Source organism: Molothrus aeneus, chromosome 14 (assembly GCF_037042795.1).
Source record: "Molothrus aeneus isolate 106 chromosome 14, BPBGC_Maene_1.0, whole genome shotgun sequence".
Classification (NCBI taxonomy): domain Eukaryota; kingdom Metazoa; phylum Chordata; class Aves; order Passeriformes; family Icteridae; genus Molothrus; species Molothrus aeneus.
Genome location: NC_089659.1, coordinates 13,346,299 through 13,369,854, shown reverse-complemented (window position 1 = coordinate 13,369,854; position 23,556 = coordinate 13,346,299). Strand labels below are relative to the sequence as shown.

Sequence of the window (23,556 nt, the reverse complement as noted above, 5' to 3'; positions counted from 1 at the left end):
AGAGGTTCTGTGAGGCCCCTCTTCACAACCACCAAGAAAGCAGCTGCAAATGAAGATCACACAGTTCATTAGCAGAAAGGTGGCAGCAGCCACTCTTCCACTGCTGGAACCCCATCCTGAGACCCTGGGAAACAGGCAGAGACAACCACAGCAAGGCAGCTGAGAAGCAAATTGTGCCCAAGTCCCCAGAACAGGCTGATGGCAGCACAGACTGGGCAGGGTGTCCATGCAAGCAGCAGCCCCAAGGCCCAGCCAGCCTCTCCTGGATGCGCCCAGGCCAGGGCTGGGCCCAGCAGGAGCTCAGCCACAGCAGCTCCATCCCGTCCCTCTGCAAGTTGAACATTTGTACTCAGAGCCTCCTCAAAGAATTCCAGTACTGGCTCCAGCTGGGGGGCTGGGGAGGGGGAAAGGGCTGTTACTGAAGCTCTTCCCTTTCAGAGTGCAAGAAAGATCTCCCTGTTTGTGAGGGAGCTCCCAGGCTGACCTCTGGGCACCACAAGGCTGATCTGCCCAGCTACAGGACACAGCACTGGACTTAAAGCAAACCTTAAGTAACCAGCCAGACACAATCTGCTGAATTTCTCTCAACTTTATTGGCACTTCAGGAAGAACAAGGTATGGATTTTAACAACTCTTCTGAAAAGGAAAAACATGTCTTAGTCAAGGTTCTCTCTGCAGATAAGCACATGGACCCATTAATTACTCCAAAACCTTAAGGAATTGATGTTTTATTATAATCCAGTAAAACAACTGGTCAAAAACCTTCAACATAATTTACAGCAACAAAAAAAATAAAACAAGAAAAAAAATAAGCCAGGCAACATGTGATAAAGTACTTCCCTTCCCCCACCCCCAAGAGGAGTAGTTATCCAATTAAACTGGAACATGAAGAGGAAGAACAATTCACTGTATTCTAACAAATAAAAAATGTGTCTACAAATCTCACCATAATACTGAAAGCTTCTTACATTAGTTTTCTTGCAAAATATCATCTTTATAATACAGTATACAATTCCAAGGGGAGGACCATAAACATACCCTCCATCCCTTGACTAATATTTTCTAATTGTGCATAGCTAGAAATATTGAAATCAAATATCATTAGATACCACTGGAATATAATACTGGTTAAAAAGAAGGCAGGGCTGAAACAACTACAAAGAGTTAGGTGGACTCACTGGCACAAGCCGTTCTATTCCTTTATTGGACCATGCGGAATTAGAACGTTTAAAAAAACATATAAACAGAAGTCATGCCAACATCAGAATACATGAGAGCTCAGCAGTGTTGTGTGACCCATCAAAGCAGAAAATTACTGGTTTATTAATTGAACACATATTCCAGGCACCATACATCAGCTTGTTAGGAAATTATTAAAATATTAGATAGGATTTTTCTCCCCTCAAATGCATCAACAGTTGCCATGGACAGAGCAGAAGTGCTGAGAACCAGCTTTAAAGCACCAAAACAGAAGTTTAAAGGTTGTCTGTTCCCCAGTAACGAGACTCGTGCAGAGCCAATGCCAATCACCTTCAGTACACAAATATGCAAATACATTCTGACAAATTTAACTCCAATCTTTCATTTGTGACTTTCATGGTACTGAGGCATATTTTTCTTGGCCAACAAAAAGCTTGCCATGTCATGTGCTCCCCAAAAGCACTCTGTGTCCAGGGGAGAGAAGGGGGCTCCCACATGACACACCTGGAGGTTTAAGAGCATAGGTTGGCATGTTGCTTCTAACAGAGGTTGGCTGGTATTTGTATGAATCCCTACACAGATTGCATTGCTTTCAAAAAATAAAGTAACACAGAACTGGTGAGGTTGTTTCCAGCCACCCAAGGAATTCTTGGGGGAATACTGCAGTTTGTTAACACTATCATGAACATTTATTTTTTGGCACAGTCTCCCTTTGCCCTTTTTTTATACAGCAGAGAGCTGAAAATGCTCCAATTTTCAGATGTTTTCCTTCTATCACCACTACCAGTAACATCATACAAAAGGAGAATCAACAAAACTGAGCAGGTTACAAAATTTGGAATTATGCTAGGCAAGAAAATAAATCCCAGGCTAACCCAATGACTTCCTATAGGGACAAACTAATCCAAGGAGGGCAAAACAAAGGAGGACTTCGTTTTAGGTGGAACCCATTTTTAAGATGACTCTCCTGAAGGTTAACAGTTCCTTTTATGAGGATCAAGGCAACATCCAATTCAACCCTGAGCATACATGGCTATTTCCTCCACTCAAATGGCAGGGAGGACTCTGGGTAGCTACAGCATGGGCAGCTTGGATGACAGGAGGTGATGGTTATTACAATACCTGGCACAAGCAGCTCTCAGGACCAGTCTCAGAACCATTTGTATCCCATTTCTAAGAGAAAGCCTTCTGTTCTCAAAGCCACAAAAGGCCAAAGCATCCTTCTGGGGAAGGAAAAGCACTTGAGCCAGGGATGTGGCAGAGTGCTAGTGAGGATTAAGAAAGCAATTGGACAAGTGTCTCAGGATCCTCTCCCCTCAATTGCTGCTTGAAGCCAGGAAGACAGATGCAGTCTTGTACATGACCCAGATATGTGAGCAGTTTTTGGTCCCCAGCTGCTGATCACTTTTTATGATTGCATCTAGTTTAAACTAAAGGTATCTGAGCTACAGTAGATCTATACACAGTCATAAGGCACCAACAACTATGTGCTAAAAAGGCCTCTCATGGAAATCTTGTTCATGTAACTAGAAAAGTATCTGTTCAGCAAGGGAAAATACAGCTACACTAATTTTTAGTCTTTTACTTTTCTACCTCCCACTTTAGGTTTTCATTGGCAAAACCAAAAAGGAAGGCAGTGTACTCTAGCTATCTCTGCCTCACTGGTTACATTGAAGTCAGACAAATGATAGTGAACAAAGCCATTGACCAGAGACAAAACCTCTGGAAAGCAGGGAATTCGAGGCTTCAAACCACACTGTATCAGTGGAATTATTCCAAAGGCCTCCTCATGATTAGAAAATTCAAAGCTCCATCATTAAACAACAAAATGTAACACCAGCAGGAACACCACAGAATCTGTTTGGTCTGCTTATTTTTCTAGGACAAAAGCTTTGGTCTTTTAGAGAGAAAGTCCATATTTTACCTTCGATCCTTCTTCCTAAGCTCCCCTTTTTAACTACATGATTCAGACTCTGGGTTAAGTCAGAAATTCAGACCCTGACTACTAAGCTTTATCCTGAAGCTTGCACAGGTTAGTAGGAAGGCAGAGTGTCAGACTGTCAGCTCTTGACTATTTAATGCAGTACAAGGATCTGCTGGTCTCCCCACACAATGGGAGAAGACAGCAACACAGCCACCTCCGTGGGCAAACCCAACACACCAAGACTTTACCCCAAGCCAAACAACTTCAGATTTGCCCTAATACACATTTGCTTCCCCAAGCCACCCCAGGCAGACATTATTTACTATTCCTTCTTCTGTCAATTAACTCCAGCATTTGCCCAAAACTTGATAAATAAGACCATGGTCACTCTTCTGTAGTGGTTCCAGCATAGCACGATTATGAGTGATGATGGGAGAGGATGGGAAAGAGGGGAGAAGAGAGTGCAGGGCAGCAGGTGCAGGGGGAGTTTACATGGACTCGAACTCGTCGATGCGCTGCTTGGTGTTCCCCTGCCGGATCTGGCGCAGGGTCTTGTACTTGTCTCGGCCCAGGCGCATGTTCTCAGCGTGGATCATGTCATTGGCTGTCTTCTTGGTCTCATCCCGAGCGTTTGCCAGCTCTGAGGAAAGAGCCTTTGGAGGGGAGAAGCAGACAGCAGCAGGTTAGTACCAGAGAGACTCAGAGCTGGACAAGATTTCCTGCTGATCCTCCTAAAGATCCAGTGTCTATACAGACAGGAAACAGACAAGCCCCAGTGTATTCTTCTGGGCAACCTGCTCTAGCTGACCTTGCTTGAGCAAGGAGGTGGAATTAGATGATGTCATGGAGGCCCCTCCAACCTAAACAGATCTATGATTTTATGGAAGTTGTTCATGTTTCTCCCTAACATTTGAAGATATAAAACATCAGACAATCTGTCACATATTTATCTTCATCTAGCACAGTTAAGAAAGATTGTCTCCAATGCCTGTATTTTAAAAGAATGGCCACATGGAGGGATCCCTGAAGACAGCAAGAACATCTTGCAGAATCTGAGGAATTACTAGCTTTCCACCAGAAAAGGAATTTGCTACAGAAGATAAAATGCACCTCTAGCCCTCTGTGTGTAATTACCACAGTACAATGCACAATGAGCAAAGCCTGGTGCAAGTCAGGCAGCACAACTAAATGCTTGGAATTTAACACCAGAACACTGGAGTTCCTCACAAGACGAGGGTGCAGTAGTGCTGTCTCTGTGCTGAGCCCTAGTGGGCTACTCCAGGGTTTTGCAATGCAGAGTTTTGCAATGCAACCCAGACTTGACAGTGAGAGACAGCTGCTGGATAGGAATCAGACAAAGTTCTTCAATTCCTTGCAGCCAGGGCTATGAACAGCTGTCAGGTGGTTGGCAATACTCACAGACAGCACACTACATCTGACAGACACTACTTGTTGGCATTGCTTCAAAATATTTCACTGCTTCCAGTAAAATGAAATTCAAGTGGCAGGAGACCAGATCTGCCTCTCTGCTCAATGGTTAAGCAGCTACCTGGCAAGATTATGATCATCTCCCTTCCCTGTGTCTCCCCTCATTTTTTAAATAACAGTAATACCTTCCAGCTGCAAGAAATGTTGAGAAAAGTAGAAGCAGCACCCCTACACACACATTCTGCTGCCAGCTTCTTACCTTCAAGTGTTTCTGGACCCTCTCATTCTTCTCTGCCTCAGTGGTGCGCTCCTCCTCGCTGCGGTCCTTGATGGTGGCCTCCGACCTCAGCTCAGCACTGGCCTCTGCTGCATTCTCATCCTGCTCATCATCATGCTCGTTCTCAGAGTGCATGGGTTCAGTGACATGAGGGGTGCTCATGGCAGTCTTCAACTCCTCTTTGGTCTTCTCTAGGTCCTCCTGCACCCTCTGTGCCTGCAGTAGGATATGCCACAGTGAGTCAGTCAGAATAATCCTGAGTGCCTGAGACTTCTCACAGAAGCACCACTTGGTGCTTGTTACAAGGAAACCTTGCACCTCCTGAAGGGGTGTATTCCAAAGCTACTCAGCTACCATCATTTGCAAAATTTTCTGCTGGGTAACACTTCAGAGATTTGAAGAATGGTTACTGTTAATGGAAAATGGGCTACGGGTCTAATTAGTCAAAAATTGCTACATGGAGTTAGAATAAGTTACCAGTTCCAAAGCTGTGTATTTACAACAGCCTCAATCTTGCAAGAATTGAGTTTAGCATGGAATCTAGTGCAGTAGTTTAGGTTACAACCCAGAACAAAGACCAACTCCATAGAAAGGATGCCATTTGCTCAGATTCTGCTTTACCTTATACTGCCACTCCTGCGCCTCGCTCTCCTTCTTCTGCCTGGCCAGCTCCAGCTGTGTGATCCTAGCTGTGAGTTCTGCCATCTCAGCAGCCTGCAGAAGAAAGGCTTTTAATGGAAACAAAACCCAAGGTACTTGCTAAATCAAGCATTTAGTTCAAGTCCTGAGTGAAAACACATCTTTTCAGTGAGAAGAAAGCCTTCCTGTTAACTTCAGTTCCACCAATACCTCCATGATGAAAGAGGAAAGGAGGCCAAAAAAACTTTGCGTTTCATTGTGAGTTGGGGTTTTGTTTGGTTGTTGAGTTGGTTCTTTTTCCTTCTCCCCAAAACAGAGCTACAAAACTTAGTTCTTTGAATCTAAACCAGGGAAAGCAACACTTTATCATTATCACATACAAAAAAAAAAGGCAAAAAGCAATACAAATCTACTGCACAAATATATTTACACATATGTTCATCTACTTGAGGATAAAATTTGAAGAACCTATGAATATAGTGCTTCCTCACTATATTCATAGCCTGGTTTGCTTCAAAAGTTTAGATGCTTCCCCTTTCACTATTTTCCCTACTTGATTGTCAGTTCACTAACTTACCAACTGTTCCTGGGTCTTTTGTTGATCATGGGATGCTCTCAATAGGGCCTCCTTGGCCTCTTCTGCTTCTCTACGTTCCTTAGCCAGTTTCTCTGCTTCCTCCTGAGCTCGTTTTCTCTCCTGTTCCAGCTCCAGAGCTCTGCGGGTCTGTTCTTCCAATTCTGAAAATAGGGGAGCACATTTCAAGTCAGATCAAGTAAAGAATGGCAGTAGAAGAGGAAAGTCTGTCTGGGTAAGGGTCTTCCTTCAGAGGGACAGGTAAAGGAGGGATGCAAGCAACCGTTCCCTGTTCTTTCCTTTACATTTTACCTGGAGCTGTAAGACTAAAAATTAAGCCCACCCCCAATGGATTTGTGGGGAAGCACCCAGCCCAAAATTACATACTTAAGGGCAGAGAAGCCTGCAGCATTTTGCTTGGGCAACACCACACTAACTCTAGCCAAGCAATTAGATAGTAAATCACCACAGCAATGGCTGGTGTGACCCCTGCTACACTCTGACTCCTTCCTCTACAGATATGCTGGGATAAAGCTTCCAGCCAGCACAGGAACAATGGCAAGGTACTTCTGCTGCCAAGAGAGAAATCTTGGCTGTTACCCATTTCTTTAATGCATATATTTTTTCAGCAACTGCATATGGAGGGCTTACATTTGGCTTCAGGAGGCTAAACCAGGGCCCTAACACCAGTTAGCACACAACACTGGAGAGATAAATTACTCAGAGATGCTCATAGCTTTACTATTTGAACCCTTCTCACTCAGACTATTCATCATCAAAGAAAACACTGAAAAATTTCCTATTACCTTGCTGAGCTTTCTTGGTTTGCTCCTCAATTTGCTTGAGTCTCTCCATCAGCTCCTCCTTCTCTCGCTCAATCTTCTCCTTCTCCTTTTCTGCCAACTCCCTCTTCTTCTTCTCATTCTCCAGCAGGGCTCTGATGGAAGGAAGTCACAATGTAATTTCAAACCAACTTGGAGCACTTCCTAGTAACCACACAAAAACAGCACACACAAGATGTGCCCTACAGCACTCAGATAATGAGCTTTACTCCCTTTATAGAAGTGCAAAAATATAAAACTCTGCTGGCATTCATCTCAATGACAAGTTCATAAGTCCAAGAAAGTAATGGGAAGTCACATTTGTGGTGAGTACCATTACTATCAACCCATCAGACCTACTGAAGCAGAAAGCAACCTGCTTTATTTTGGCTCAAGCAGATTAAGGTGCTGCCAGCCATTTATCTAGCACATGATGCTACTCATGCAGTGATCAGTCACACCCAGGTTACTCAGAGCCCTACCGACCTCTCCATCTGTTTCTGGTGTTTCTCTTCCCGAGCCTGTGCCTTCATCTGCTGCACCTCAATGGTGTCTGGTTTACGTCTGCGCATGTAGAGCTCGTGGTTCCCCATGCAAAGCGCCAGGATTCGCTTGTTAATCCGTAACCGAGGGGCATAGAATACAAAGTCCTTGGGGCAAGAAAAAGGCAGCATTAGATTTGCTCTTTCAGCATAAGAAGCCCCTTGTGCTATGCACTATGCTCCTAAGACCCCAAGCATTTTAGAGTTGCCAGCCAGCTTTTCTTAATAATGTCTATTTCATTGGTGGTGGCAGATAGACACTTATTTCTGGAATGGATTTCAACCTGACAAGCACACCCAGGGCAGGAGCACCCAATGTGTCTGGGTTTCACTGTAACACACCCCTAGCACCAAGCACACAGCATCTTGCATCACCATTTCTTTACAAACACCAGCAGGGCTGCTTTACCAGGCACACCGAATTCCTGGCTTCTCCCACCTCCCTTTCCAGTTCAATAATCTGTATAATAGCCTGGCCAGCCACTTAGAATGTAATGTCTTGGCTTATGCCAGAGGGGGTGTTAAATGTTACAATCAACTTTGTTCTGTTCAAAAGGAGCAACAGGGAAATGCTTTCAAGCAGCAATGGAACAAGAATGACCAGAAGAACAGAAGGTACTGGCTAGCACTGGAAATTATAAGGTGTTAAAGATTAAAACAATTACATTCAATATAAATTTGCAAGGAAAAAACTTCCAGCCTACCCTACTCTACAAAATGACTTAAAGCTTCTGCTTTAATTAAGGTGAAAACCTGCAAAAGATCATCCCACACACTATTAAAGTCAACAGGGTGCAAAGGAAGCATTCACGCTAACAGAGGTACCTCAGATCCCTAACTGTATTATCAGAGAATCTGAACAGTCTTAAGAGAATCAGAAACCCTAAGCAAAGAGCTACTCCCTGCCACTGATGTTAAAAGCTTAAGCTTATACTAAATTTCTACCCTCTTAGCCAGAAAAAAAAATCTTAACTATCACTTGACTGCCCTGAACAGGTTTCCCTGCTTACATCAGCGTTCATGCTATTGATGAGAAGATTCAGTGCAGAAAACCCCAAAAAGCCCCCAAAACCAAACCCACAGAAATCATTCAGCTAAGAAGTTGAAAATTTAATAGCTTAATATGAATCTTGCTTCTTACTGGTGCCTTCTTGTCAATAGGCTTAATAACAAATTTCTTGTCATTGAATGAGATATTTCTGATCTCACTCCAGGGGAATCCAATTTTCGGTGTTAGCCTGTAAAAATGGGAAGCAAAAAGAAATAAGAGATCCCAAAGTCATTTCAAATTCTTGACTTAGAATATAAAGCTTAAAATTATACCAAATCCACCCTCATATTTCAGTGCTCTTATGGTAGTTGAAATCAGCAGACAAAATTAGTCACACAGATGAAACAGAAATATAAGAAGCAGTTTTTCAATCCCACTTTTTTTTTTGTTTTTTAAATTAAAATCAGAACTGGAGAATGCATCTATAGCAGGAAGACTAGGGATAAAGTGAAACTATCTTGAAAAGATTTGCCAATTTCTTGTATTTGTTGGTCCAAAGAATCACATTTTATGGATTATTCTGGCAATGTCAAAAACACAGCCAAGAATGATATAGAAATGGTGGAGTTTAGTTAAAGATTTGAATTCCAGGAGAGATTGATTTTAAATGACTTTATATTGGAAAGGAGCTGAAGGCAACAATGAAGAGAGAGGGGTTAATTACCTATCATTCTGCTCATAAATGTTGAGTCCAAGAGCATCTACACCTAGCCAGAGCTCAGAGCCTTTCTTGTTCTTAATGCTGAAGTAGTTCACACCGTACATTTCCAGATCCTGTGCAATTTTCAGGTACTCCAAGACAGCATCTTCTCTGCAGCATGTAAAAAGAAAAGTTATTCTCTTTTGAGTCTTTAAGCCATTAAAGCAAGAAGGTTCTAACTTCCCATGTGCACAGAGCAGCAACAAGCTGGCAAAGGTTCTAAGCATCACTCTAGTAGATAATTACAAACTCTGCAAACTCAGTCATGTTTTACTAAGAACAGCCAGCTGATGTGGACCAGCAGAGGCATGTAAACTAGTTACTCTGAGCAAAATAACCTGAAGAATGCTAACTTATCCTGAAGCAAGTCACAGATTTTATTTTTTTTTATGTATTTGTACATTACACACTGACACTACTTGAAATACAGCAGTTTCACACTGCATCAGTTACCTAATCATTCCTCGATGTTCCTCATGCCACACCTGGATCCTCTCCTCCCACTGGTCCTTGTTAAGCTTGTGCTGCTCCAAAACCCTAGAAAGAGCATACATGGGATGTTTCAAACCAAGCACTACATATATGCACACACACAATCACATCACTCTATAATAATGCTTCATTAAATACTCCACTGGCATCAGAGTTCACCCACAAAAATATTCCAAGAAATACAGCTTCATTAAAATAGATAGAGTCAATGGTCAGTATTCAGACTTCTAATAGAGGACAAATTTTATTCAGTTTCTTTTTTTTGTAGTGTATTTTGTTTTGGAGCTTTTCTCACTACTTCTGATTAGAGTTTCAGAATAGTAATAGGAAGTTTAAGGTTAAAGCTCTTTACTAATTGAATACTAATCTAAATGCCCAAAGTAGCACAAGGCTATACTTTATTCTGAGTATTGCAATCAAAACATCCCCGCCATTTAAAAAAATATTTAAAAATCACAAACCCTTTAAGAAAGAGAATGACTAAGACTATGCAGGTTCACTTGCCTTTGTGGGAGCAGTTTATCACTAGCAAGGTAGCCAGACTTGTGCACGTCTTTGTTGAAGTCTCCGTACTTGGACTGGACGGCGTAGGAAGCCAGCAGGACAGCTGTTTCTGGGGGACAGTAAATGTCATCGTTCAGAATTGCCTCCTTCACTTGCAGGAAGAACAGGCGCTGTGTGATGTCCTGGATCAGCTCTTCTGCCACATCTTCTGGGTAGAACTTGGCACGGAATTTGAAAAGCAGGGGGGTTTCTTTACGTACATCCTGTGCTGTTACCTGCAACAGAGTTAGCAGATTTTATAGTCTATATACAAGTGAAAGGGAGCAATTTACAAACAGGAAAACAAGCGTGCACTAGGAAAAAAATTCTCCTTTCCAATGCAGAAAAGAGTATGCAGAAAAGCAAGGATTTTCAATTACTTACTGCTAAATACCTCATCACTTCTCCCCACTGGACTTACCAAGCCAGTATTTATGGCCAGTGGTAGTTAAGTTACTTTCCAGGTTGCTCCTCAACCAAGATGCTCACTTGAGCACATCATCAGCATTTTACCAGGAAGGGTAACAAATCTGGCCTGGTTAACAGAGCTAGATGCAGGACCAGGTCAGACACCACAACTCCTCATACCCTGGGGAGGGAGTGTGTGGACATCAAAGCACCAATCACTGATCTTACAGTACTTGAAGTGCATGGGTAGGCAAGAACAGATCCCTGACAGAAGTATGGAGACTGAATTTGCCCCTGCACTCTCAGAAGGGAACAAGGACAAGCAAAATTTTGGAGCAAACATACCTTTTTGTTCAATTTTAGCCATGTTGAGAAACCCTTGGTGTCTTGATACTGAAGTCCAAAAAACCAGACCTCTCGCAAACCAATTGTCTTGACAACCTGAAAGAAAGGCGATTATTAGCAAGATTCCCAGATGGACTGAACTCAGCAGTGGCTGAGAACATGTTAGAGGTAAGTTCAGACAGTGCCCTGACCACCTGCTTCTCCTGCTGCAGTGCACAGAAAGATGACTGAGCATCTAAGAGGTCTTAAGTGGATGGGTGTGATATTCTTTGTTCTCCTTCAGCTTTTTAAGGCTTGTTGCTATTTATAAACAATAGCTGGGACATTATTTTTTTTCAGCTACTTATAAGCCAACATGTACAGCCAAAACAACGCAGCAGCTCTGACAGGTCTAGTAACTTCCAGGAATGAGGAACACAGCTCCATTTTCAGGTATATCCCACACTTATCATGCAAATGTACTATTCCTGGGCAAGTCATGTGCTACTTTAAGATTTGTTTCTACTCCACTCATAGCTATAGACAGGGCTTTCATACAGCTCTTTACTGAGCAGCACCATTCAGAGGAAGTGCAGAGGCTAAATCCATATGCTATCCCCTGTGCCAGCACAAAGCCACCACAGACATTAACTACACCACTATGTGAGCTCTCTCTGTAGTTACTTCCCTAGCACACCAGGCATGTAAATAGGAATTAAGAAGGCTTTACAGACATGTTGTGACAAGAGACAAGAGCTTCATGGTGGGGCAGCAAGACTACTGCAGTACAGGGCCACTGTTGGTTAAAAGGAGGGGGAAGTTTCTCCAAAGCCTGATTGCTATCAAGACATCCCCCTTTGTGCCCTGAAAAGCCTGGGACATGCCACAGGGTGCAGCAAGGGGCTAACATTGGTGCAGAGACTGAGACTTGCCCTGTGAAAACCAGCTGCCAGGTCAGTTAATATAATTTTGTACTGCCCAAAGGTGCACTCTGTTCCCTTCTGATGTGGTCTCTACTTTGGCAAGATACAACACCAAAGACATAGGTTCCCCACAAGCACATCACTAATTAGATTGTTTAGGGCTTGGATCAGACATTTTATCTGGCCTTTCAAAAGAGCATTAGGGCCTTTGTTCCTTTCAGAAAAACCAAATGCAGTTTTCAGCAGAGGCATGCCATTGATGGCACACACAGAGACAAAACCTACACTAGGGCATGTAGTCCATGTACATCATCCCACTGGGGTTCCTGAAATTATTCAGCCTGTCCTTGCTTGAACATGAACAGGAGAGCTGGGCTAGAGCCCCTGCAGATTCAGGGGGATGCAGATCATTTGTGCATCACACAGCTGATGAGGCTTTTGGAGAAGAAGCAGGGTTTGCTATATACATGAAGTTTTGGTCACTTCAATATAAGAAAGATATCAATCTCTAATATTAAAATATTAGAGAGGGTCTAAAGGGGGCAATGAAGATGAAGGGCTTTGTGGGGAAGCTTTATGAGGAGCAGCTGAGGGCACTTGGTCCATTCAGCCTGGAGAAGACTGAAAGGGGACCTCATCACAATCTACAACTTCCTCATGAGGGGAAGAGGAGGGGCAGGCACTGATCACTTCCCTTTGTGACCAGTGACCAAACCCAGGGGAATGGCCTGAAATTGTCAGAGAAGGCTTAGGTTGGATACCAGAAAAAAAGATTCTTCACCCTGAAGGTGGCTGGGCCCTGAACTGGCTCCCCAGGGGAGTGGTCACAGCACCAAGCTTGACAGTTTAAGAAACATTTGGACAATGCTGTCGGGCACATGGTGTGATTCTTGAGGATGGTCCTGTGCAGGGCCAAGAGTTGGACTCAGTGATCTTTGTGGGTCCCTTCCAAGCCAGCACATTCTGTGATTGGAAGCAGATGGTTCAAGGAGGGGAAGAAAGGCTGTCCTAGAGCTCTGTTCTTGGAAGCATTAACATATGAATGGGATGGAAGCTCCTCACTCGACTGCATGGGTCTGCTTTCCTCTCTTTCACTTGACAGCAGCTTAGGCCTGGGAATTGAACAGGCTGGGCTGCCAGCAAGGAGCTGAAAGGCTCCACACTGTGGTCCCACACAAAAGGACTTTTATTCCACAGCAGAAGCCTGCACAGCAATGGCAGAGACAAGAACGAGCTGGGGGCAGAGAAGAGGGGACACAGCACAGCACTCACCATCACAGTCCCAAGCTGCCACTGAACTAAGGCAGGGAGGATAGTCCTCCTCCCTCCTCAGCTTTAGCAGGCTATTTAGTTCCATTTAGCAAGGAGAAAAGCATGAAGAAGAAACAGCTTTCTACAGCTGCAAGGAATCTGGCTGGCAGCAGCATAATTATGTCTGGGGGTGTACAGCATTCAGAGCCCTAATGAACTGTGAGATGTTCCAAAAAGCAAACAGCTACTGGCAGTGGCTAGGGATGGAGAAGGGCTGGCACAAAGGATGGGAGAATAGACAGTCTGTTTAACACAGACCACAATACTTAAATACCTAAAATCTACACTCTCATTTGGAGAGCAGCATCTTTTCTTCATTCCAGGGGGAGCATTAAGTCAGTCCCTGGGTCTTGTTTAGCCTGCTGGGTAAAGCTCAGTTTACAATGGGCAACAGATTGGATGCAGCCCTAAAATCCAGCTGTCCCATGGTACCTTGACCAGCTACTACAAAACTTTAATTGAGTACTACTTTTAGCTTAAAATTCTATTCAGTAAGCCACACTGATGTAGGGAAAAAGGTGCTTTTCTGGTGACTCACTTCATCCTCTGCACAAAGTCTAAGCACACATTAGTAGGGGTTTTTTACTTATGTTCAGAGAAGAAACAGAAGATCTTTCAGGTAGCCTTTTCTCTCATTCCTTCTTACTCCATGTTTTCTAGGTCTGTATGACAATTCCTGTCCTTCCCCTCAGCACTCACCCAGCTCCCTCTGAACTATGTTCCTGCTGTTGGGTGCTGCTCCACAGCTGAAGAGGGAGCCATAAGCAGCCTCTTAAATGTACACTTCAGCATCAAGATGATGACTGAAAATGGCTGTCATTCTCAGCCCAGGAAACACAACACCACACTGGCAAACAAGTACAGATTCTGATGAAAGCAGTATTTACACACAGGCAAGAGCAAAGCATGCAAGCAGAGGAAAAGGCGTAGCACTTGGATCATGTTCCTGCATCAAAGGCCAAATCATCTCAGGCTATATCATGGGACAAGTGCCTTGAATGTTGCCCTAGTTAAAGATGAGGTAGGTCTCTCTCCCTTTCTACAACAGGCATGTCAAGCATATCTGAGGGAAAACTGCCAGCTAACTTATTGCTGGAGGAGCTCTGAACTGGTGCCACACCTGCAGTTTCATGTACCAGTCAAAAACAACCTAGAATGGGGGCTTCCAGGTACCCTAACTTAGTACCCAGGTTAGGCTCCATTTACAGCCACAAATGTCCAAATGTTTCCCCTCCATTTAGCTGGTGGATGCACTTCTAGTTTTCCCTTCCAAAGTGCTAAAATGCCAGAGTACTAAACTACAGGATCTTCAAGTTTTTGTACTTACTACAGTTTGCCATTGACATCTTTAGCAACAAGCAGTCCATTTTTGGTTGGAACTACTGCTTTTCTAAAAATCAAAGTTTCCACAGGTTCCTGTGAAATTTGAGACACATTTTCATACTGCTCAACCACAAGCCTTCAGCACAGGGACAAGAGTTCTGGGGTTTGCTGGGGCAACCAGCCACTGTCCTGAGACTTGCTGCTTTCTACCATAAAACTACCATAGTGAGTTTTGGTTTCAGTGCTTTCACCTAGTGGATTAGGTGTTACAGAGCTATTTTATATGTGTCTAAACACTACTAGATAGGACCTAGTAGTAGCTAAAGATTTCTTACGCTTTCCCTCCTCAAAAAGCTTAGTTTGCAGGCCATGAGACACCAACCACCTTTATTCCAAACACAGCTCAACTCAGATGGAGTCACTCAAAATTCAAGAGGGGTTTGATCAGCTTGTGCTGTAAGCTTAAGTAAACATGAAAGAAGTCTGACAAATTGGTACTCCACAAAACCAAACTGGTATTCTACAAAACCACTAATTCACTGCAGCAGGTAAACAAGGAGGAAGCTGCTAAGCATCACCAAGGTTTCAAGCTGCACAACACCTTGGTGGCCATGGAGATAGAAAAGCAAGGCAAGACAAGCCAGGGCACACAAAATCAGAATCTCAGGAGATCTGGCTCTTAATGAAATCTGAAAGAACCTTAAGAATTAAAAAGAAAATGTATAAGACTTAATGCTGAACATAAATACAGCATCAGGAATTCAAGTGTGTAGAGAGATGCTTATTGTTATCATTTTAACTCATAGATAAGTGCACATTTCTATTACAAGCTTAGTTTTGACCCCAAAAGCTCACAATAATGAGGAAAAGCATCTTTGGAAGGTTAACCACATGTTTTTAAATTTTGAAGTGATAGCTACTGAAGTTTCTCATGTGACATTTTCTTTAACCTGTCTTCATGGCCCTTAATGGGACAGAAATCACCTTTAAGGAGATTGGACACTCAATGATTCAAGCTACCTAGAAAAGGGAGGGGTTTTTAATGCTTTTTTTTTTTCACCCAAAAAAAGGAAGTTTGAGAGGCAAAAGATTGAAGAGACAATTTCAAAGCCATCCACAGCAACAAGTAACTAAGAATTTTCACCAGACAACAGATTAATCTTTCTGTGTAGAAGACATCCAGTGCAAAGCACTGCTGTGGTTTACTGGCTGCTCTCCAGACCAATACAGACAAGGGTCAAAGGAGGAAAACAAGCAGCTATCACTGCTGCAGTGCCTGTGCTCTCCATCCCCAGGAAAGCAACATTCCAAGGGACCTGGGAAGTGATAAAGCCTATGGGATAAGCAGCATCTCTGACACACAGAGCCCATCCTTGAGCTCTTCTTTTAATCCATCACTGGCAGCTGAGCAATGGGAGCAAAGTTACAGCTCTTGCTAGTGAGCCAGTAAGTGCTGGAGTTCAGCAGCTGATGTTAAAAGGTGCATCAGCAAAACCGCAGAAGACAAACAGTACAATCCCATCACATTTAATCCAGGTTTTGTCCTTGCAGACAAGCCTAAGATATTTAAGCTAAAGCTGTACAATTACAAGATTAGGGAATAGGAAGAGCTCTAGAATACATCATGATGTTACTGAACATGTTTATCAGTTCAGTGGTACTTCTACAGCCAGCTACTTTGGGGCAGAAACCACTTCCTACAAAGCAGTGAGGTATCTGCATTGTTCTGTCACTACAAAAATTCACTTTGAAATTTAACCAAACAGGAAAGAGGAAGACAGGATCATTTCTACCTCATGCCCATTCACATATTATTACTATGGAACTTTAGACTCAAATGCTTTTCTCCTCATTAGCCTAAAACCTAGCTACAAGCTTTCCAAAATTTTCTGAATCCTATTCAGAGTGGGCCAGAATCATGTGTGGCATAATGAATACATTTATCTACCTTTACACACAACAGGTGAAAATAAATACTGCCTAAATGTTACTGAGCAAAGCCAGCAGATTGCACTGAGGCAGCCATGCAGCTAAAAAGCCTGGTAATGCTTAGCAGCTTCCTTCTTGCTTAACTCAGAACTGACAGTTCAAAGTGAAAGGGCACCCCAGGGCAAAAAGATGCTGGATATCTTAAATTTTTTCTGTACAAGAGTCAAAAATCAGGTTTCACACCAGAAGTCAATGTCCTACAACAGCAAAACCATATGTCTGCTTTATAGAGGAGCTCTCCCTTCCCTCAAAAAAGCACTGATGAAAGCAGATCTTTTTTCAGAACCAGCATCATGCAGAAAACACTAGATTATCAAGTCCAGGGGCACAGCATGGCTTAAGGGAGCTAGAAAATAAACAGAAGTAACTTTGTTCTCACACACCCCATCATGGTCTATCTAACCTAAGGATAGAAACTGAGGCAGAGTGAACAATGTCCAGCCAGAGAGCAGCCACAGTGTCAGCAGGGACACAGCACTGGACTCTCCCTTTACAGGAACCAATACACAAAAACTGCTCAGTCATGTGAAAAACACTGGATATGAACAGCAGACAATACATTTAAAGGCCCATCCCTTTCCTACAGGGAGCAAGCTTTATGTCAACCAGACCTTTTAGAAATAACAAATGTTTAAAACTAGCTTCAGACACCTTTTTTCCCTCCCTCATTTCCAGCTTCACCTACAATCCAATTTAGGTGGAGTAAGCACTGCCTCAACTTAGAAACTTAGCTCTGCAACAGCATTTGTTTCTCCCTTGGCAAAGTGTTTACTGTGGAAAAAGCAAAACACAATTCTGTTTAGACAGGTGCTGTGTGAAATACACTGAAGGGAGAAAAATGTGCAGCTGTCCAAGAGCATGACAAAGGAGTGAAATCAATTACTAGACATGAAGAGCTGCTATATATTATATGGAAACATGGCTGGATGCTTCTCAGAGACAAACTGATGAAGCCCAAGTCTGTGACCTATGTCAGTTTGCAGCAGAAACCACAGATGACCTAGAGCTGACTGAAAATATCATGTGTAGATTAAAAATATTACTGACATGACTAGTATTGTTTCTCAGCACTTGGTGCTTTGCTTGGATAGTAGCAGAAGCTAAATATTGAAAAATAATCATGGGAAGCATCCACATGAAGAACATCACCTTCAAAAAAAAATTTTAAAAAACCAAAAAAATACCAAAAAACAGTTCATTTTTTAATGAGCCTGGGAACATGACACCTCAGCTTCATTAGCAAACACTCTCATGAACTAACTGTGGCAGAGTTCCATGTTGCACAGATGGATTCTGGATAGAACTTGGCTTTCACTTTTATAAATCCAAACCTGTCAGATCTGAGACCACACAGGGCTAAAATATGCAGGAGCTACTACATAGTAAGACATGGACAGCTGAGAACTACACTGCAATTCAGAACTTTTTCAAAAGCCTTTTTACTTTTTCCATTATGAAAGGATGCTCTTTCACTAAAGCTTTGGATCTCCCTCCATTTCAGGGCTGGGCTGCAAAGAGCAGTATATCATCTAGTGCTGAATCATCCAGCTGAGTACAAGAGAAAACAGTAGTTTGTGGTTAAAGATCTAAAAAAATATATAAAAATTGAAATTATATTTGCTGGCCCCAAATGAAATAGCTGACTTCAATGGGTGAATCAGCCCTTAATTTTCTCTCTTCCTTATGATAGGTACTATGTAGAGCTGACCCCAGAATGCTCAGCTCTACTGAACCACACCCAAATCTGACCTATCTGGTCTGGCAGTTCTCTCATCTTGTCATTACTCCAAGATTCAATTTGCATATCTTTGAGCTATGAATTTACTGTTCCCATTTCTCTCCAAGGAGCAAATCCATGGCCAATTACAGCAGATAAACACTGCTCTGGAGTCTGACAAAGTTTCACTCTCTGCAGCTGATAATGCCTGCCTTCTGCTGCTCCAGCTTTGGGCTGCACACACCTCCCTGTTTCTCCTGGGCCAGAGCAGCAGGAAATTTTCCTGCCCAGTGAAAGCTGGGGAAGGCTGAAGCACCCAATGCAGACAGCCCAATGAAGGGTGGTACAACCATCACTGCTCTTAAAGTTTCCCTCAGGGCCTGGTGGGAGTACAGAACATCACTTTACCTGCACTTAAAGGCCACAGCAGCATCTGAAACCCAGCTGAGCCTCTCCTGGTTTAGAGACTAACTACCCTTTGGAATAAATTACACAATGCTTGCAGGTAAGTCAACCAAAAATAGCTTACTAGGTCCCCCATAAGACTTTTCTTACAAACTAAGACAGCAGATATCTACTGCTTTCCAATTACTGTTATTTTGAGCCATAGCACCAATTCAGTTCACTAGAAGTAATAGCTCCTAACACAATCTTGGAGGTTACAAAATGCAGTAGTTTAGGGAAAAAAGTACAATTTCTTACTGTGCTGAGTTCTCTTGAAGCTATTACATATAGTGACACTCAATCTTTGAAGTCCTTTAGAAATTATTTGCTGTTGCCTCAATAGAATTGCAATATCTTTATCAACTTTGAATCTTCTGCAGCTCCATCTCTTACCTGATCAAAGAGTTGCTTCCCTGTGGTGTTGGGCTGGATGGCAAACTCCAGCTCAGCATCCATGGTGGTGACACGCACACTGATCTGGAAGACAGAAAAATGCATCATTACAACTCCTGCTCTAAGTGATGCTACCCAAAAATGACAACAAACACCTGCCCAGGAGCAGGATGCAGCTCTCAAGCCTCCAGGGACTTCACTGCCAGCAGGCACAAAGTCATCTCCTCTGCCAGCATGGCACTCACAGCTTTCCTGTAGAATATAACTTTCCTGTTTTGCAGTGTTTTTATCCTCTCTGGTCTTACAAATATTCACATGTACTGACACACATGAGAGCCATTTACATCTTACAAAGTTTAATTTCCAGAGTAGAACATTCTGGTGTCTTTCACAAAAGCAGAGATGTTCCAAAACTTGGTGCACACAAGAAGGCATCCAACCCTTTTGTTTGAAGGGTGAACATCAAGGAAGTTCCCAGAAGCATTAGCAACTCAGTCTGCCACAGAAGGCTGGTCAATAATAACAATACACTTCCAGTTGCTGTGAGTATTTGGAGAAGTTGGAAGGCACAATCCCTGACATGCTCCAGGGGCTGTGGGTGTGAAGCAGACAGGATGCAAGGGTGCCCTCACAGGCTATGACAAAAAGGCTGCATGATGAACATGAGAACAATTCCCATCGCAGTAGACCTGCCAGTGCTGCTTTCCAATTCTTTCAGGGAGATGAAAGACTTCTAAAAGCTGCAGAAATTGTTTAGGTGTTATTTAAAATTGTAACCAAGATTTCATGACTATACTAGCCTTAGATGCAAGATCATCAATGGTCTTCCAGAAGAAATGTTATATGATGCACTGTCTTGACAGGAATGTCTCACCATCACATTTTCACTTGTGGCATGAAAGTGGCAAGGAACTGCAGCAAGGGAGTTCACAGCTTCATCCCACAGAAGCAGGAAGACACACATTTTTCACTTCTCATGAAGCCAGTTAAAACAGCAGAGGCATTTCAGGTCAAATGCTAGTGTAAAACACTGCTGATCCCATTCAAAACTCCTGATAATTACTGGGAAACATTATTTAGATGCTTGGGGCTAGACAGAAACTGTCCTGGCCTGAAAGCAGATGCCTTAATTTTAGGCCAGGGAAACTGAGGTCTGTGAGTACACCAAGCTGCCTGAGAATCCAATTCTGCTTGCATGCCTATCAACTGAGAAGGGTAAAGATATTTCACAGTTTTTGAGCACAAGCTGTACATATTAAAACAGATTTATTTAAAATATTTTTCCATCAAAGCAGAGGTTCAAGGCTTGAAATTGTTCAGACAAGATACTCACAATGCACCAAACCCCAGCACACAAGTCTTGCATTAACAGTTCTCTCTCTTGCTAAGTCATTTACCTCAGATCAACAAATACTAATTTTTTTGCTCTTCAGTGCAATCAATCCTATTAGTACACTCCACCAGGCTTCCAGTGGTGAAGGGTGGAGGGAATTACACTGTGAACAGCTTTAAGAACAACTCCAAGTCATATTTGGACTATAAGCTCACTCCATGACACAGGATACCAAAAAAGCAAGAGTAAGCAGAGAAATATTCAAAGAACCACATAATACCAATACGATCACAGGCAGTTCGATTCCTGTGTTTCTACCAAAAATATGTACAGATTTCACACCTTGTTTATTAAGAAACTAGACTGCAAGAGAACTAGAACCAGGGTTTTTTCCCCAATAAGCAAGAAATGTTCTGCTAATTAATCTAGGTAAGTACCAAAAGAGACCAGTAACTATAACAAATACTTTTTGAGGTTTCCCAGAAAGCCTGCTTCAGACTAGTCACATCACTATTTTGTACTTGATAGCTGCTTGAGATAAATCTAAAGATTTTCTTGTTTTAAGTTAAGCTAAAAATTCTGTAAGGTTCAAGGTAGGCTTAGCACAGCTAAGCTGAAGTACATGTAAGTTGAAGTTCTGCCTGTTTCATGCAAAAGGAATGTTTAGACATTACTAGAACAAAGATATCATGTACAAGTATATCAGGAATAAGTTGGTTTTGAAGCCCTCTAAACCTTCTGACACAATGTCAAACTAAAGCAAAACTATCCCACAGAAGTAGCAAGGAAAGCACAAATGGCCTAAACTCCTAAGAACAAAGCTTTTTTTTTTAATTAGCAGCTTTCAATAGCATGCAGATGCCTTAAATTCTCTCAGTGTACACCTTCCCAAAATTATTCTCTTTGAATCCTCGGCCTTGACAATGGGCTAATTTCATGGTGCTTTGGTGAAACAAAATTGTGGCCACTTCTTAGAAGGGCTGAATGGTCCCCAAAACAGCTTTGCTGCTTACACTTGGAAGCAGATTTCTGCTTCTCTCCTCTGTAAGCCTGATTCACCCAGCACAGCCACCAGTGAGAGCAAAGCTGTCCATAAGCTACATTCAGGTATAAGAAGGGTTACATTAAATGAGCCATTAAGTTACTCCTTGCATTTTGTTAGCTTTGAAGTATTTCCTGTTCACCTAAAGCATGAATGTATCAGCTACTATGAAACAAAAGAGTCTTTGCTCCACCGTTTATGGACAAAGCACAGTAGCTACTCTTATCTGATATCATGTACACGGGTGATTAAGGGCCAAATATCTGAGCACCAGAAAACTGAACTGAAACATCAGTGGCACCTCTTTGCAACTTGTGCCTAAATAGCTCTTAAGAGCTATTTAGAACAAATCACACCTCAATATTTTAAACAAAGCTACTTCAGTAACCCCATAATTCATGCAGAATGCTTATTAAAACTCACATCTTTGTTAGCACAGTAAAATAAGGTCCCAGCAAAATTCCCTCACTGTCAGTCACTTATACGCCCTTAAGCTATCTGACCCAATATTATCCTTCAATTAGTACACTCAATAGGAAGATTTACACATTTCCCCCCACCACCCCCAGCAGCCCCCTGTGCTCAGGATGAGTAGCAACCTAAAGTCTTGAATGGGTCTGCACTTGCAGCTTCAGGCTGATCTAAGAGAGCAGAAGCTGAGATACCACAGGAAACAGGCTCGTGCTTTGCAGAACCACACCCCGGCAGTGCCGTTTCCCCAGGCTGGACCGGGTTTAACACGTTCAGCAGCGCACGGCCGGGAGCTGCCAGCGCAACCAGCCGGGGACACAGCACATCCTGGGCTGTGCCACTGACATTTTAACCATTAGTTACTTTGAACCATCAGTGGTCATTTAATACTTGGCTGAGAAGCTAGTTTGCTGTAAAATTGAGCTTTGTTAAGGCTCGTTGGTGTGAAAACAACCCACAAAGACATTTTTTCCCCATACCCTACCAAGCTAGAGTGGTTTTGGTTTTCCAGTTCACAACAACTGGCTCAGAGGGAGGTTTATACCACTTCAGGTGGCATTAAGATCAGGAGGCACTGATCTTAATGCACTCTGCATGCAGTTTAAACAAGCTGCAAGAAGAGATCTACAGACTGCTATCATCTCTACCATACAAGTATGTGCCAGGCACTGCATGTTTACCTTCTTCCTCCTCATTCATTTAAAGTCTCACTTTAGGTAAAACCACTTTATTAAGGTATTCATAGCTGAGTACCGACCAACACAAATGTTACACATAGGAATAAAAATGCTATAGCAAAACAAAGCAACCCTATGCAGTCCCATAAAAATTTAGACTCATTTGCTTCGTTCCTTGAGAGTTACTCTGCCAAAAAGCTCTTTTAAACCTTCTATCTAGTTTGCTACCAGTGCTTATTCTCAACCCTCAAGATTCATCACCATCAAGCTATTAGATTTTGTATTTCTAAGCCATCTAATAAGGTTTTCCTAGGTTTGAGGGATGGCATAAGCCTTGGGATATTTATAATTTGGGTTGTAAACAGAAAAAAGTCAATAAGGTATCTGACTTGGACTGCTGAGCATATCCAAATTTAGCTCTGTCAGTCCAGACAAGTACGGTGCACACTGCTGGGAGATGTGCAAAAGAGACATTGCACACCAGTGATTCAATCACAAGGTCCAGTGGCAGCACTCATCCCCAAGTATACTGCCCTCCTATTCCCAATATTCTGTTACTAAACATCTATCAAACTTTCAACACTTAAGTGTTTTAAGAAGGTTTACTGGATTTCATCAACAGATTTATCAAAAATACTATCCCCTAAGGCAGTAATTTGTACTCAAACTCTGTTTAAAGCAATTAATTGAATTTATTCATCATAGCATTAATAATATACCTACCATTAATAATATACCCGCAGCATGCAAATGTTTGCAACTCTCTAAAATCTACTTGGATCCTAAAGTCACAGAAGTTTATTCTAATAGGTGGTCTCTAAAGAGTCTTTTGTCTTTCCATCATTGTTTAATAGCCTCTCATACAAACAGCTACTAATTAAATGCTTCCAGACACCATTTTACACATTGCAAGAACATTCAACTATCACATTTCAACAGGCAAATTTATACTCACCAAATTTAAAAAACATGCCAAAAAAAGTGCTCATATTTAACTGATTCCTTTCATA

At 42.4% G+C, this 23,556-nt stretch overlaps 1 protein-coding gene across 1 annotated transcript in view; it reads right to left on the bottom strand.

Moving 5' to 3' along the window:
* Positions 1-574: 574 nt before the first annotated feature.
* MSN (moesin) overlaps positions 575-23,556 on the bottom strand; it is a 40,731-nt gene continuing 17,749 nt past the window's right edge. Inside the window, exons 2-13 of the mRNA XM_066559345.1 lie at positions 19,024-19,107; positions 10,945-11,040; positions 10,153-10,427; positions 9,610-9,693; positions 9,121-9,267; positions 8,547-8,643; positions 7,350-7,513; positions 6,849-6,979; positions 6,046-6,206; positions 5,451-5,543; positions 4,812-5,045; positions 575-3,777 (exon numbers count right to left, since the gene is read on the bottom strand). Coding sequence (XP_066415442.1) covers positions 3,613-3,777; positions 4,812-5,045; positions 5,451-5,543; positions 6,046-6,206; positions 6,849-6,979; positions 7,350-7,513; positions 8,547-8,643; positions 9,121-9,267; positions 9,610-9,693; positions 10,153-10,427; positions 10,945-11,040; positions 19,024-19,107 — 1,731 coding nt within the window. The 3' untranslated portion in view covers positions 575-3,612. The remainder of the gene's footprint in view (positions 3,778-4,811; positions 5,046-5,450; positions 5,544-6,045; positions 6,207-6,848; positions 6,980-7,349; positions 7,514-8,546; positions 8,644-9,120; positions 9,268-9,609; positions 9,694-10,152; positions 10,428-10,944; positions 11,041-19,023; positions 19,108-23,556) is intronic.